At 37.5% G+C, this 15,652-nt stretch overlaps 2 protein-coding genes, 1 long non-coding RNA gene and 1 pseudogene across 7 annotated transcripts; 2 read left to right on the top strand and 2 right to left on the bottom strand.

The window, feature by feature from the left end:
* Positions 1-1,024: 1,024 nt before the first annotated feature.
* On the top strand, positions 1,025-4,649 carry LOC147395137 (glutamate-1-semialdehyde 2,1-aminomutase 2, chloroplastic-like). The gene is made up of 3 exons (XM_086454021.1): positions 1,025-1,271; positions 2,793-2,966; positions 3,385-4,649. The coding sequence occupies exons 1-3, from the start codon at positions 1,098-1,100 to the stop codon at positions 4,450-4,452; spliced, it is 1,416 nt and encodes a 471-aa protein (XP_086310147.1). The 5' UTR covers positions 1,025-1,097; the 3' UTR covers positions 4,453-4,649.
* Positions 4,650-5,870: 1,221 nt separating this feature from the next.
* LOC147395138 (GRAS family protein RAM1-like) lies at positions 5,871-7,645 on the top strand (annotated as a pseudogene).
* Positions 7,646-11,382: 3,737 nt separating this feature from the next.
* On the bottom strand, positions 11,383-15,439 carry LOC147395139 (membrane-anchored ubiquitin-fold protein 3-like). Of its 5 annotated transcripts, XM_086454012.1 has the most exons (5): positions 15,226-15,437; positions 15,075-15,115; positions 14,873-15,012; positions 12,795-12,965; positions 11,383-11,702 (listed from the first exon to the last, which is right to left on the bottom strand). In XM_086454012.1, exons 3-5 carry the CDS (start codon positions 15,000-15,002, stop codon positions 11,650-11,652), a joined length of 354 nt encoding a protein of 117 aa, XP_086310138.1. In that variant the 5' UTR covers positions 15,003-15,012; positions 15,075-15,115; positions 15,226-15,437; the 3' UTR covers positions 11,383-11,649. The 5 variants fall into 5 exon arrangements, with proteins under 5 accessions (XP_086310138.1, XP_086310139.1, XP_086310137.1 ...); XM_086454013.1 differs by having other exon boundaries at positions 11,383-11,697; positions 14,873-15,115; positions 15,226-15,439; XM_086454011.1 differs by lacking the exon at positions 15,075-15,115 and having other exon boundaries at positions 15,226-15,436.
* LOC147395140 (uncharacterized) lies at positions 13,132-13,489 on the bottom strand. Its single transcript, XR_015181454.1, has 2 exons — positions 13,328-13,489; positions 13,132-13,211 (listed from the first exon to the last, which is right to left on the bottom strand). It is a non-coding gene; the product is annotated as an uncharacterized LOC147395140 (long non-coding RNA).
* Positions 15,440-15,652: the final 213 nt, after the last annotated feature.

Below are 15,652 nucleotides of genomic sequence, written 5' to 3' on the forward strand. Positions count from 1 at the left end.
TTACAAAGCTAATGACGATCGAAAAAAATTCAGATTAAGATAGTGTAAATGAGTATAAATACACTTTTAATTATAAATCACTTGGCTCTAAATATAATAGAATGGAGGGACATGATTTACTCTGCAGGCCACAAAATCCTTATGATCATTGATTTTGATGGTGATGAATATATAATCTCCGTATTAATGGTACATTGAATTGCTGTGATCGATCTTAACAAAATTCCAATTCAATCTAATATTCATTACTAATTAAAAAATCGAAATATCCAGACTAGTCAATTCTTATTATTTTAGGTCAACTTTTTGATACATTTATAACTTTATCCATTTTTCTTTATGACTTTTTCCCTTCCAAGTTTGTCACTATAAGCAAAAGTAAGAGAAAATAGCTTCTAATGCCACAATTCTACTAAAGAGCAAAGCACCCTAAGATGTGTAGTAAGGAAAATTTTATTGATACGCCCCAATCTCCAAGGGTAGGTCATGTTGAAAAAATAAATTTAATTTTTAAGGGCACCCTCATCATTTTCGATGAACCAATATGTTGGAATCTTCTTCTCCTCTCCTTCCTCCTCCGTCGATCTCTCTTTCCCTCTCTGTTTTTTTTTTCTTCCTCCCCTTTTGGTTTTTTATTTCTTCTTCTTCTCCTTTGATCTCTCTCCCTTTCTTCGATTTTCTTCTTTTACTCCTCTTCCTCCGTGCTTGAGTCGTTGGAGATGAGATGGGTGCCCTTTGACACAAAGTGACCACAACATTTTTTAGATTTTTAGAGGTGTTCCTAAAAATTAGAGGGTCCTTAGAGTTCTTTGGAGTGCCAATATAACTTCTTGTGTGCAAAATATTTGGTGATTTCATACAAATTGGGGTGCTCTTAGCAAAAGTTGGTGTGGCAATAGAATCTTTATGAAAAAAATTCTACAGTCAATTTGTAAACGGCTCAGATAAGTCGAATACAAACATCTTCTTGCCATAAAGAACACACAATATTTCCCCCTAAAGACAAATAAAACCGAGATCTCTCTTCCTCTCTTATCTTCAACACAGAGTGGGAACGGAGGAGAGAAAGACGAAGAGAGAGGGAGAGAGAAAGAGTAATGGCTACCATATCAGGTGTTGGACTCTCATGGAGATGGAAACTCTCTCAGAGAAGCTCTTCCAATCCACCTCGATCTTCTCGTCGTGGTGCCTCCCCAGTAATAAAAATGACTGTTTCAGTCGAGAAGAAGTACACCCTTGAAAAATCGGAAGAAATATTTAATGCCGCCAAGGTACGGAACCCAACTTTTCCATCTCTTCTTTACATCCGCTTTTTTATCGTTCTCTGTGTTGGGTTCGTTATCTGATCTCTTCTGTGAAATGGGTCTGTTTCCTAAGTTGGGGAAAACGACGTTTTGATTTCCCTTTCTTTATAGGAATTCTTGTTTGTTAATTATATTATTGAAATTGAAGTTTGTAGTTGATCTTTATGTGCGTTGAGTTTGTGTTCTAAGTTCTTACTCTTTTTGTCGAAAGTTGATTCTTAGAAATTTGGAAAAATAAAGTTCTAATTTTTTTTTCTTTTTCTGATAACCACTTCTTTGTTTTTGTTCCAGTATTATTGAAATTTTCCTATTCATCAAGAAAGATTGTCGCTTTATAGCATGGAATTAAATGATAACCAGTTAAATTGTATTGATTTGATTTGTGGGAGCGATGTTTGTGCGAAAAGGTTATTTAGACCCCGCTCCACCCCCCCCCCCCCCCCCACCCCCCCCCCCCCCCCCCCCCCCCCCAAAAAAAAAAAAAAAAAAAAAAAAAAAGCATAGACCTATCACAATTGAATTGTTTTATCTTTCTTTAGGAAAATAAAATGGGTCTAGCGTATTATGAGAAACTATGAAGAATTTGGGGGAAAAAAATGGAACTTAGATGCAGAACTAAATTGATACCAAAGGGTGTGTGTGATGTATTTGATCTCATTTTTGTAACAATTTTGGCTAATTTGTGTGTAGTCTGTACTAAGATATTACACCCTTCTCAGCATAGAAAAATCTCTAAGTTGGACAATTAGAATCGTCAAATATACATAGCTGTCTTTACGTAATTTCAATTAGAGTTCATTTTATTGTGTGAAGGAGTTACCTAGTGAATTTCAAAGGATCCACTCTGATCTTGCTTCTATAGAGTCTTTAAATAGTTGGGCAAAAAATTCTACTTATTTGCTTCCTTAACAGTTAAGACATGACACATGGATCATTTTTTTTTTTCCCTCTGTTTTACTAAAAGATCTCATAGTTTCATTGAATTTTAGTGGTATGATTCTAACTCTTCTAATGTTAGCAGCTTAGCACCTTACATGATCTTATGAATAGTTTTTTGCATTTGATGTACATGTTCATGCACATATAGTGCGTGTGTGTGTGTGTGTGGAGGGTCTGGGCATGGCTTAAATGGTAAAGAGAAGAAATCCATGTTCGTATTTCTTGAGTTTTAATGGAACTGTGTACAATATGGAATCTTCCTTGAAACATAGATGAGATACACAATTGTAGGATGGGGGAATAACATAAATTTTTGTCACATTTTAAAGTTTTTCAAATCAGGCCATTTTTTGGGCCTCGTATTCTTTTTCAGCATATTAGACCATTGTAAATTCAACTAAAACCCTTACATTTTTTTATTTCTTTCTATTTTTGTTATGTTTCAATGAGGATGACATTTTGTTTTACTTTATCAGTCATGGAAGCGAAAAAATTATTCTTGAGTTCCCACCTTATCGTGTATGAACTAACGAAAAACTGTGTTGGTAGGATTTGATGCCCGGAGGTGTGAATTCCCCTGTCCGTGCTTTTAAATCAGTTGGTGGTCAACCTATTGTGATCGACTCTGTCAAGGGATCTCACATGTGGGATGTAGATGGCAATGAGTACATTGATTATGTTGGTTCTTGGGGACCAGCAATCATCGGTCATGCAGATGACAAGGTGCTATTTCTCTCTTAATTTCCTTACTGTTTATCTAGCTTTGACATATCAAGAAATTACTCTGCATAGATTGGATATCATGATGTTTTAAGCAGGTGTAGACATCCTTTGGACATTTTTAATGATGGTTTTATTTGTACGTGCTCTTTTATTATTATTATTATTTTTATAGGTTTGGGGATTCTTTAGTCCATGTCCACTTTTCAAAATTTTCCTGTTTTGGTGTAACCATGGTTTACAAATATCGTATCGATTGAATGTTTCTGTAAATGAAATACCCGATATGGTATACATTCGATACATTCCCAAAACATTCAATGTTTCTAAAATGAATTAAATTGTTGTGTTAAACACAAGATACAGCGTGGTGACGGGTTTCTGGTTCCCACTTAAACTCCGATATATCCTTTACATGCAGGTGCTTGCAGCCTTGGCCGAAACAATGAAGAAAGGTACAAGCTTTGGTGCTCCATGCATTCTAGAGAATGTGCTTGCAGAGATGGTGATTTCTGCTGTTCCAAGCATCGAGATGGTCCGGTTTGTCAACTCAGGTACAGAAGCCTGTATGGCTGTGCTCCGTCTGGCCCGTGCCTTCACTGGCCGTGAAAAGATTATCAAATTCGAGGGCTGCTATCATGGCCATGCTGATCCATTTCTTGTTAAGGCTGGCAGTGGGGTTGCTACACTTGGTCTCCCTGACTCCCCAGGAGTCCCCAAAGCGGCCACTTTCGAGACCCTTACATCTCCCTACAATGACATCTCAACCGTAGAGCGCATCTTTGAGACCAACAAAGGAGAGCTGGCCGCTGTGATCCTTGAACCCGTTGTTGGAAACTCTGGCTTCATCACACCCAAACCTGATTTCTTAAACGCCCTCCATAAGATCACAAAAGAAAATGGTACTCTCCTCATATTTGATGAGGTTATGACTGGGTTCCGTTTGGCTTACGGTGGGGCACAAGAGTATTTCGGCATATCTCCTGATCTAACTACACTTGGGAAGATCATTGGTGGTGGGCTGCCCGTAGGTGCTTACGGAGGAAGAAGGGAGATTATGGAGATGGTTGCTCCTGCGGGGCCCATGTACCAGGCTGGAACCTTGAGTGGGAACCCATTGGCAATGACAGCTGGCATCCAGACACTCAAGAGGTTGCAAGAACCGGGAAGTTATGAATACTTGGATAAGATCACTGGAGAGCTCATTCAAGGGATTCTTGACGCTGGTAAGAGGGCTGGGCACGAGTTGTGTGGTGGATATATTAGTGGGATGTTTGGGTTTTTCTTCACGGAAGGACCGGTATACAGTTTTGAGGATGCCAAGAAGAGTGACACCACCAAGTTTGCGAAGTTTTATAGGGGAATGTTGGAGGAAGGTGTGTACTTTGCACCATCACAGTTCGAAGCTGGGTTTACAAGCTTAGCTCATACTTCTGAAGATATCCAGCGGACAATAGAAGCAGCCGAGAAGGTCTTCGGGAAGATTTAGACTATTGATTTCTGTTCATTGGTGTTTAGTGTTTGTGGTTGATCTTTATGTCTTGAGTGAGGTGGTTTTGTAGGCGTTCTCAATTTAGATTAATGGTATGCCATTGGGATGTAACATTTTTGTATTTTGTACACCATCCATTATAATCTGTGCTTGATGAGAAGCTTGTGTTGTTGTGCTCTCAGTTATTATTCAAAGTCTCTCTTTTTGATATATAATTCAAGCATGTAAGTTACAAGCACAAATATAATGTTTATATTTCATAATCAAAACTCTACAAATATGAGCTTTTTGCAGCATACTTGCATTGAAATTGGGCAAGTTGAACTCAGACCTAATGGGCCAAATTCAACCATGGGCCGCATGGTTTAAACCTTGGTTGGGTTTGGGCCTAATATTTTCAATGAGAAAAAATTATTGCGCTTGAACTAAGGCTTTAGACGATCCATTGAAACACCTCAATTGGATGATAGTGGCACGTGGGGTTGGTACGTGCTGCCTGAAATAAAAGATTTAGTTATTTACAGGAGAAAAACGTGGAAGTTAAGAGGGATAGTAGCTCCATTACATTGTTAGATCCAAGGTTTTGCATTCTCGCCAAAATGGGAACCCAATATGTCAAATTACAGCTTCATAATAATCCTATAACTTTTATAAAATTTATGTGAATCAGTCACAAACCTTCAAATACATGAAGTTAAAGTTGGGTTTGTCTCTAATTGACCCTCTCAAACTATGAAGACAAGCATGAAAAAACAAACAAAGCTCAAAAAATGATAAGGAAACCAAACAAAAGACTTAGCTTTTCTCTATATTTTACCACCTTTGAAGCTAAGAGTATAGATTGAAATTACATGAAAGATCCGATATTCAATCAGTATTGTTGTTTTGAGATTCTGGGTATTAAGGATTCCAACCTTTCTTTGTCGCAAAGATTATAAATTCTCTTCGTTGGAGAATGGGGACTTCTAAGACTGATAATTCCTGTTTCAAGTTGCAATCAACTCCAACTACAATTTCAGAAACTAACAACATGGATGTGTCAGACAGAATTTGGTAAGAATAATCTGAACCTGTCAAGCTTGGACTTTCAAGGCCTAAAGTTTGATTTGGATATCGACATGATCCAGTCACCAGATAGTTCAATATGGGAGACTTTGTTCGATGATCATATTGATTCTAGCACTGATTTCGTACTCTCTTTGCCTAAGAGGAACACTTCCATGTCGCAAATTTTGAAGAACAGTTATGTGCAAGCAATGGAGGGTCAGAGCCTAATACATAAAGCACAGAGCCCACCATATAAGGTTTTCAGTTCTCCATCAAATCAGTTTACGAAGCCCGAGAGCCTTGCACTTCCAGCAATGGATGGAATCATTGATGATTATTAGAAAGATGATCTCGAGGTGTACACAACAATGAAGACTTCCGATGTGGGTTGTTCTACAGAAAGTTTGGAGATGCAGATGAATTCGGGGATGCTTGATTTCTTTCCGAAGCCGAATTCTTCTAGGCTTTGTGCGTCTGTGAATGAGATGAAGGTTCTGGGAGGTTTGCAGATGACCACTCAGAGTGATGTGCATCAAATGACTTCTCGAGAGAGACGACGATGACAGCAGCAGCAACAACAGAGCCCTAGTCATGGCACACACACACACACACACTAGGTTTAGAAGAAATAAAGAATTACAAATATGTCATAAGAAACCCAAGGATTTGTGTGAATCAAAAAGAGAAGATTATAAGGAAGGAAAGGAAGATAATTCCATGGAACTACATACCAATTTGCTTCTCAATACATCTGATTATGACCATAAAGTCGGAAGTCATGTGAACACTTCAGAATTTTTGAAATGTGTAAACCAATCTTATTTCTTATTTCTTAATGCTGTCCAAATGAGTGTAATTAATGTATCAATTTTTTTTTTTGGATACCATCATCAGGAACAAGATTCTGGCCTTGAATTGGTGCACCTCCTCCTTGCTTGTGCTGAAGCAATAGACAAAGGGGGCTACATATCCGCGAGGGGACACCTCCATCATCTCAACCGAGTCGTTACACCTCTCGGTGATTCCATACAATAAGTAGCCTCCTACTTCACTGACGCCCTAAGCGCAAGACTTGCAGCCACTCTCACCACCAACCCTAATACTTCAACCAAAGAACTCCACACACCCTACTCACAAAACATTCCGGAATTACTTGAAACCTACCAAGTTCTCTACCAAGCCTGTCCCTATATAAAATTTACCCACTTCACAGTCAACCAGGCTATCTTGGAGGCCTTCGGAGATGAAGAACTTGTTCATGTCATCGACTTAGGTATTATAGAAAGAAAAATTTATTGATATGTGAGGAGAAGAACTATAACATATATTATCTACATAATACTAACTCATCTCTGAATTAGGTATAGTTGAGGGGTATCAATGGCCAGCATTCGTGCATACCCGGGCAACATGTCCAGGTGGGGCTCCATTCCTTCCGATAACCGGAGTTGGAATTATAGCAGAATTTGTTATAAGGGCTGGCCAGCGCCTAACTGAACTAGCTCACTCTTTTCACCTTCCATTCGAGTTCCATCCAGTTGAGGCACAACTTGAAGACCCCAAGCCCCACATGTTCCACCAACAAGTCGGCCCCTCTCTCGCCCTCAACTCAGTGAACTGACTCCACCATGTTCCTACCAATCATCTCGGAAACATACTTGGAGTAATCAGATACCAAGCGCCAAACATTGTCACCATTGTGGAACCAGAAGCGAATCACAATGGGCCATACTTCTTGGGGCCGGTTCCTTGACACATTGCACTATTACTCGGCGATCTTTGACTCATTGGAGGCAACGTTCCCAGCTGACTCAGCTGAGAGCGCAAAGGTTGAGCAGTACATTCTTGCACCGCAGATACGGAACGTTGTGGTGAGTGAAGGAGCGGAAAGGCAGAAGAGGCTGGAGAAATGGAGGAATTTAATGCAAGGGAAAGGGTTTAAGGAGGTGCCACTTAGTGCGAAAGCCCCGAATCAGTCAAAATTATTGCTGGGTTTGTATCCATGTGACGGATATAGATTGATTGAAGACAATGGCTGCTTGCTCTTGGGTGGGAGGAAAGAACCATAACAACAGCTTCTGCATGGCGATGTTGATTTCTTCTTCTTCTTTGTTAAGTGTGTGCAAGGTTTCTGTTTTCTTCTTAGTCCAAAAAACGAACACTTTTTTTCAGAAAATAAACTCAGCTTGGGCTCTAAATTAAATTTTATTATTTTAATAGTGGACAAGAGGATTTCAAATAAATTGGTGCCCGGCTGTCAATGGGTCGAGTTCATATATTTTGTATTTCGAATTGGATTTGATCTGATCTAACTGACCTGATTTTGATTAGATCTGATCCATCCTATTTGATCAGCTCTGGGCCCAATATGATCTCTACAAAATGATCCTGACCATCCAGACCCAATTACTAATTAATTGACAGCCCAGAGCCCAAATGTTCATAGGTGGGAAGTAAACAGGTAAAGAAGGAAAATATTTGTCTGAGAGATTTGCCTGTTAGACCAATGTCTTGAACTTCTAACAAAAACTCCTTTAGCATATCAAGCAAACCTTAAGGTGGGATCCACATATTTTTAAAATCATTAAATACCTGTAATACCTCAGTTTGTTAAATTAATACCTGTTATATCATTTTTCCTCTCACCATCTACTCTCCGAAAAACATGAAGAAAATATAATGAGTATTTGATTAAAAGAATTAAAGGTATTATGGGTATTTAATAATTTAAACTGATGTGGATCTTACTCCAAAAATTATTAAAAAGGTAAAACAGTTTCCTTACTAAGTTAGTAAGGACAGTTGCCACCAAACATTCTCTTCCAGAAGCACTTCTATCTCATAGTAATAATCATGAAGAGCCCACTTGCTACTCTCAAGTTTGTAAAATACTCCAATAGGGAACAACAATGTTTGAAGAATTCAATGCTTTTATTCACACTGGCACTTGGGTCATTATACCAAATCGTAAATTTGTGGGGGGTGCAAATGGATTTTTAAAAATCAAGAGATGTTCCATTGAACCTCACAAAACACATCTTGTTGTAAAAGGCTATGACCAACAACAAGATATTGATTATATGGACATGTTTAGTCCAGTTGTTAAACCAACTACTATTCAGTCTATCCTCTCCATTGGTATCTTCAATGACTAACCTATTCGTCAACTTGATGTCCGCAATACTTTCTTTCATGGAAACCACAATGAATAAGTTTATATGATCCAATCACCAGGTTTCGTTGATGATCGACATCATCATTGTGTGTGCCGTCTCAAGAAGTCTTTATATGGCCTTAAACAAGACTCTAGAGCTTGGTTTCATTGACTCAATTCATTTCTCCTAGAAATCTAGTTTTATTGGGTCAAAGATGGATACATCTCTTTTCATCTATTGCAAAGCGAGGGCGGTTATCTCAACAGAAGTACATTCATGATCTCCTACTTCTTATAAAAATGATTGGAGCAAAGCCAATTTCCACACTAATTTCGTCCACTACCAGGCTCTCGATCACATTGGTACACCTATGGAGGATGGTACATTATATCGCAGTATAGTTGGAGCTCTTCAGTATGTTACTCAAACTTGTTTTGTCTGCCTTCTCGGATGCTGATTGGCAGGGGCGGATTTAGAGTGGGGGCAATGGGGGCACTTGCCCCCACAAGAATTTTCGAACCTTCTTTGGAGTAATGAACTATTGCTCTCCCAAATTGTTTTACACTCTTAGTTGCCCCCACAGAACAGTTTCCATTGTTATGTTGCCCCCACAAAAAACAACTACAATCTTCGTTGCCCTCACAAAAAAACTTCCACTCTTACATGGCCCCCACATGAGTTAAATCCTGGCTCCGCCCCTGCTGATCGGACAGGGTGTCCTGATGACAGGAAGTCAAGGGGTGGTTTTCTCATTTACATGGGACCCAAACTTTTCTCTTGGCAATCAAGAAAACAACCAACTGTAGCCCACTCTATCACTGAAAGTGAATACTGAGCTCTAGCTGGTACAGCGGCAGAACTCACTTGGTTTCAATTAGTTCTTCATGAACTTGGCATTTTTCTTCTTCAACCTTTGATTTTATGGTGTGACAATGTAGGTGCTACCTACTTATCTGCCAACCCTGTGATTCATGCTCGGATGAAACACATAGAAGTTGATTTTCATTTTGTTCGAGATAAAATGGCCAAACGCAACCTTGAAGTTTTTTTCATCACCACCAAAGAACATTTAGCAGACATCTTGACCAAAGGTCTGCCCACTAAACAATTTGTGTGTATTTGTGAATTATATTCGTGACAAACTCAACATCAGTCATTGGGTGTTAAGCTTGAGGGGGACGTTTAAGAGGAACTTTATCAGCCCACTGAATCACCATATTCAGCTATGGTTAGTGATTTAGTCTTCATGAGTAATTGATCCTTTATGGTTACATCCAAATCCAACACTAGCTGTCCCGTAATAATCTCCAAAAGTAGGACAACACTTCAATGGCTTAGCGCTATCCCAACCTCAGCCCCATCTATTCTTGCAGCACCAAAATCTGCAATTTTTGGGTACAGCTCTTCGTCTAACAATATGTTTCCTGATTTTATGTCTATTACAACTATAAGTAGCATTAAATTGTGAAGGTAGCCTAATCCTTCCGCAATATTCACTGTAATTCTTATACGAACATTCCAGTCAAGTGCAACACGTTTCTCCCACACCTCTATACCATGTACAACATCCAATTAATTGTGATATGATTTACTGAATGAATTTTTTATTCAATTTAATTAAAATAAACTTACCATGTAGATGTCGATCCAATGAAGTTCTCGACATAAACTCGTATAGAAGTATATTATATATTTGACCCGTCTTCACACTTGTCAAAAAGTCGAATAATGTTGAGATGATACATACGATTAAGTGTCAATATCTCTGACACAGAAAAAATGATAAAGTTAAAGGGAGTGAAGAGGAAAGATAATAAAATGAAACTATAAAAATTGTTATTGGATGAGATGTTTATCCCAGTTGGATGAAAATTTATCCCTCACAAAAGTAGACCCTATAATTATGTTTTATCATATGCTAGAGTTCATGCTAGGGTTTGCCCATGTGCATCCTCTTTGAGATTAAAGGGGATAAAAAATAAAGTTAAAGGGTATTATTAAAAAAATTTCGAGGCCAAGAGGGTAAAAAATGAAAACACTAAAGTTGGTTAAAGGAGTAAAACATGTTGGATAAAACATTGCATCTTGATCCAACCAAATATATTATACTATTATGTTTTAGACAACAATATTTCTTTCATTCCCATACATCCATTCAAAACCTTCCATGCATCACCATCAAGTAAAAACTACATTTAGAAGTCCAAGATGTCTATGGTTAACCAAATCTGCGTGAATGAACTAACAAGCATGGTAACAGAAAGCGACTATCTTTTTTATTTAAAAAAAGTGTTACAACGCTTCTTGCATCTTCAACAATTAAAAAACACAATCTTTTCATTTGTCGCAAAAAATATCATTTTATTCCCGATTTTTTCATTTTTTTCACAGGAAAAAAATTAAATACTTTTTTAATTTTTCAATGTGGGATTTGATACATAATATAATTTGGTGATTCAGAAATGTAAAAAATATGGGATTTGATGATAATAACTTGATTTTATGAATTTACATTAAATATATATTTTTTATCTTTTATTTTTATCATTTTTTCCCACTTTTTTTTTTCCTTTGCCGTTCTCAACGTTTCCCTTGCCGATGTAAACCTGCACTCCACCTTTGTGACTATGCTATCAAGCATAGAAGGAGAGCAGATGCAAGTGTTCCTCTTTATGATTTTATTCCTTGGTTTCTTTCCCTTAAGTCTTATAAGCTCACATATAAGTGTCAACTAAGGTAAAACAATCCCGAGTCCTGACTACAATACTACAGTATCAACTTAAGTAGCATCAACACAACCAATTTACATACAATCAATCATCGCATGCACTGCAAGAAAGATGAACGCTCTGTTGACAAATGCACTGCCCAGTAAAAATACCGTTTTACAGGTCAATTTGTGTTTTTGGAACTCAACTCCATTGCTTAAAGAGAGCAGATCAATGCCAAACAATTCCCAACTCTGTGAGCTTGAACTACAATTTGTTTGTACTTACAATATTGAACACGAGCAGACCACCTTCCTAGGGGAATCGTCCACCTTTTCTGTCCAGACAAATTCAAAAACAACAATCTTTAGAAAGAATAACTTCGGCAACATGTCCGTTAAACCATCTTTACTAAACTTCCCACAAAATAAATGAAGCATATTAAAGTGAGTTCCTATGGTCATTTGACTCCGGCCAACTAAGAGAATAATGTGTGCTACAAATTCTGCAAAGCAGATTCATCCTCCAATGAGGGCAAAGCCACAAAACTAGCCTATTCTAACATTACTGTTGGATATTGGAACTAAGCACTAACATAGGGAAACAACTCAAACCGGGCAGTTCGTGGTAGATGCAACGTCTTCTTAAAATCCCTTGTTTAGCTTAAATAAGTTGGTTTAATCAGATCAAAAGTACAGTTTTCTTTAAACAAAATACAAAACAGAAGCATGAATCAATACTTTATATGAGTTAGAGCTAATGCCCTAACTTGGTTCTATAGAAAAAAAACATCTAAAGTGGAAAAAAGTCCATTTCTTTTCTATAGGTGTGTTGGTGAAGGCAGGTACTAAACCTGGGTCATTGGTATTGAATAATAACCCATTTTAGGACTCATTTGCAAAGAGGGATTTTGAAGGACAAGGAGAAAGAGCTTCTTCTATTGAATCAGGCTTTTTTTTTTTTGGCTCAGAAGGAGGAAGACGAACTTTCCTTTTGGTAAGAGAGAGAGAGAGAGAGGAAAACAATTCAAAACCATAAAAATTTCTTTTTCAAGGAATTTTTTCTTCCAAAATTCTATACTGGGCCTAACTTTCAACAAATTTAGTAAACATGTAACTTCGTTTAAAGTGCATTCATTATAAATAGTTGTCAGATAAGGTCCCATTAGGAATTTGTTAGTTTCAGAGTTTAGCTTCATGATTCTCTTTTATTGATCACAATAAGATCTACAGAGATTCTATATGAACCCAGGTTACAACATTTGAAACTCCCTTTTATACAATTCCACCTATCATTTTGTAAGAAATCTTACATGAACATTAAAAGAAAATTTATTGTCATTGAGGTCTTCCATAAATCCAGTGGAAGTGAACGTTGGAAAGGTTAGGCCACAATGAGCCAAATGTTCAAAGATTAAGATGCAACATACCTGTCTTTGCTTTAGCTAAAGATGGTTGCACAAGAACATGCATAGTGATAACTCCACCAGGAAGTTCACCAAAAGGTGTTCTGCACTGGCCGACAGTCTTGTTGTTTTCCAAGACTTTCCCAGCACTTATCAATTTCACATCGCCTGCTACCTTGGGTATGATTTTTTTATCTGAAATGAACGAATAATTGAATAGAGCATTCGATAAAAAAAATGATTTTAATGGTTCGTGAAAGAAAAACACACAACAAAGAGCATGGTAAAGCAAAAGATGTTTGTCCCATATAGCAGAAGAAAAATAAATGGACAACCATAAGCATGGTTCACCACATATGTCCTCATATCCCACTTTCCTTCTTGAGAAATTGCTAGCATTAGAAGGCCTAAGAGTATGATAAATGAAATTGTTGATCCACTCTACAAGAAAATACCAAATCAGTTTCAAATGACCTAAAACAAAAGAAAAATAATCCATCTGAAGTAGAACTTCAAAGAACCTCCCATAGTTGGAAAGATGCCAATTTTCCTCATACCAGATATCTCTTCGGAACATGCTAATTTCAGGTCAAGGTTCCTGGAATTCCAACTAAGTAAAAGACAGCCCCTTACGCTCCTGTCATTCAGGAGAAAGGGAAGGAATTCTTTTTTTTTTTTTTTGGATAAGTCAAAATGGAAGGAAATCATCAAATCGGCAATCATACCCTTTTTGTCATGAATCTGATTCCATCTATAGATATATTTTCTGAAAGAGTGTGACAAGCGAGGATAGGACAAATGAGATATCAGAAATACAGCTGGTACACCACATAAGAAGGGAAAATGTAAAGATTTTGCCTTGGAACTCAAAGAATAGACCAATCGAGTCAACCTGCAGCAGAGATGCACAAATAAACACCCAAATTTCAAAATACAGACGTAGTTAGACGTCTGCAACACTCATCAATATTAATAAGGAGTTCAAAACATTTTCCAGCTGGAGATTCTTGGCCCCTTGTAAGGACTAAAGAAACTAGCTCAAATAAAGTTTCTTAAGCACCAAACATCAACCACAAGTATGCTACCACCAGTTTGGAACATGACAGTACGAGACTATCAAGAAAGCCACATCTTCTTTCAACTTCTCCAATTAGAATATCCATAGGTTTCCATGCCCCAAAATGGATTCAAGGTACTCAAATTTCCTTGATCCAAGTAAGTACCAAGAGGTAACTCATAACATCTGATACACAAAAGATCTCCCATTCACTCATCAGACCCAATAAAAGAAAATCATTAAAATTAAATATCTATGTGTTCTTGATTCACTCATAAGACCCAATAAAGGAAAATCATTAAAATTAAATACATGTGTTTTTATTCCTTGGAAAGCTATAATAAGGAAGCCACCTTGAGGAAGAAACCTATTCACAGTTCCACTTAGGAGTGATATAGCAAACTCCTAACAAGTATACTCCCATATGGTTTTAAATCTCATCTGAGACCGAGACAACTCATCCGATAGGTCTTGGTATCGTCCACCAACAAGACGGATAGAAAAATCATCTCAAACTATATGTTACTCAAAAAGTCAGTTCATTTGTCTCATTGTTGAACGAGACGACTCAAACATAATTTCCAACTGCTATAGTTACTCTTCAAACCCCCCCCCCCCCCCCCCAGTAAGCTACATTCCGGGCAACTTCACCAGAACAACATTTAACAACTGCTTTCTAAACAAAGAAAATCCAAAAGCTATGTCCAAGAACATAATCCTATTTTAGTTCAAATCCCCTCTAATTAGAAGGCTCATAAATAGCTAGCCCCTATGCATAACAGGTAAAATCCTTTTGGGAAGAAAAAACATAAATAAACGGATCATTCAAACAGCTAAAACTGAAATATTTTTACAATTTCATTTTACAACTACTGATACACATAACAAAACAGGATATTGTCTCCAAACTTTAAATTACCAAACTATTTTAAATGCAAATGAGATCAATCAAAAGTATCCAATTCAAGGGACGAAGAACGAATGATGACGAAGCAAAAAAAAGAAAAAAATAGTAATAACATATTGAAGAGGAGAAATTCTTAACCTCTAGGCCACTCAGAGATGATTCTTTCCTTGATCATCGCAACTGTAGAGGCTGAGGAATATCGGATCGGACCGATATCTGATCCATCGTACAGCCTGAACTTAAGCTCTACAAGGTCTTCTTCTGGCATTGGATCCCTCCTAATTATTCAAATCTGCAATTTAGTCTACCAATCGAAAAACAAAAGCACGAATTTCCGTACCTCCTCTACGCTAAATGAGGTTTCGTCCACCGAGAAAATTCCTAGATTTGCACAACTCTATCAAATAAATTAGAGTTTCGATCGAAATCACCGAAACAATCGGATAAATAATGGAGACAAATAAAACAATTAAAAGGAAAAAAAAAAAGACCTTCAAATCAGATCGTAAGATTTTTCTAGAGTTCAATAAAGGTGCGCCACGAAAGTTTAGAGATTGAGTTCTTGGAAATAAGATAGGGAAAATCTGAGAAACCCTAGACCCGATCGTGACGCCATTTCTGCAACATTTTTCTTTCTCAATTCTCACTCTTTGTTTCGTGTTCGACTGTTGGGAAAGTAAAAGGTTTTGGCTTTCGGTTCGATGTGTATCATTTCGCGCTACGTATAAAGTAAGAGTCATGCTAGACTGACTACACTGGATACTGCATTAGACACTGAGATGACGTGGAATTTTACACAGAACCGTAGATACATTCAAACGTTTGTCGAGGAACTGAAATTATGAACACCGCAACGTCAGCTCAGTGTCTTGATTAGTCACTTCAGCATTATTTTTCATAAAGTAGAGACCCTCACCC

Source organism: Akebia trifoliata, chromosome 9, assembly GCF_017979445.1.
Source record: "Akebia trifoliata isolate Shusen 1 chromosome 9, ASM1797944v1, whole genome shotgun sequence".
NCBI classification, from domain to species: domain Eukaryota; kingdom Viridiplantae; phylum Streptophyta; class Magnoliopsida; order Ranunculales; family Lardizabalaceae; genus Akebia; species Akebia trifoliata.

What these genes read in the sequence shown, in the direction of transcription:
- LOC147395137 (XM_086454021.1), top strand. Translation starts at nt 1,098, where the DNA reads ATGGCTACCATATCAGGTGTTGGACTCTCATGGAGATGGAAACTCTCT. An exon ending in AAATATTTAATGCCGCCAAG is followed by an intron (nt 1,272 to 2,792) that starts GTACGGAACCCA and finishes CTGTGTTGGTAG; the next exon opens with GATTTGATGCCCGGAGGTGT. An exon ending in TCGGTCATGCAGATGACAAG is followed by an intron (nt 2,967 to 3,384) that starts GTGCTATTTCTC and finishes CTTTACATGCAG; the next exon opens with GTGCTTGCAGCCTTGGCCGA.
- LOC147395139 (XM_086454012.1), bottom strand. Translation starts at nt 15,002, where the DNA reads ATGCCAGAAGAAGACCTTGTAGAGCTTAAGTTCAGGCTGTACGATGGA. An exon ending in CATCTCTGAGTGGCCTAGAG is followed by an intron (nt 12,966 to 14,872) that starts GTTAAGAATTTC and finishes CGTTCATTTCAG; the next exon opens with ATAAAAAAATCATACCCAAG. An exon ending in TTTAGCTAAAGCAAAGACAG is followed by an intron (nt 11,703 to 12,794) that starts GTATGTTGCATC and finishes TTGTCTGGACAG; the next exon opens with AAAAGGTGGACGATTCCCCT.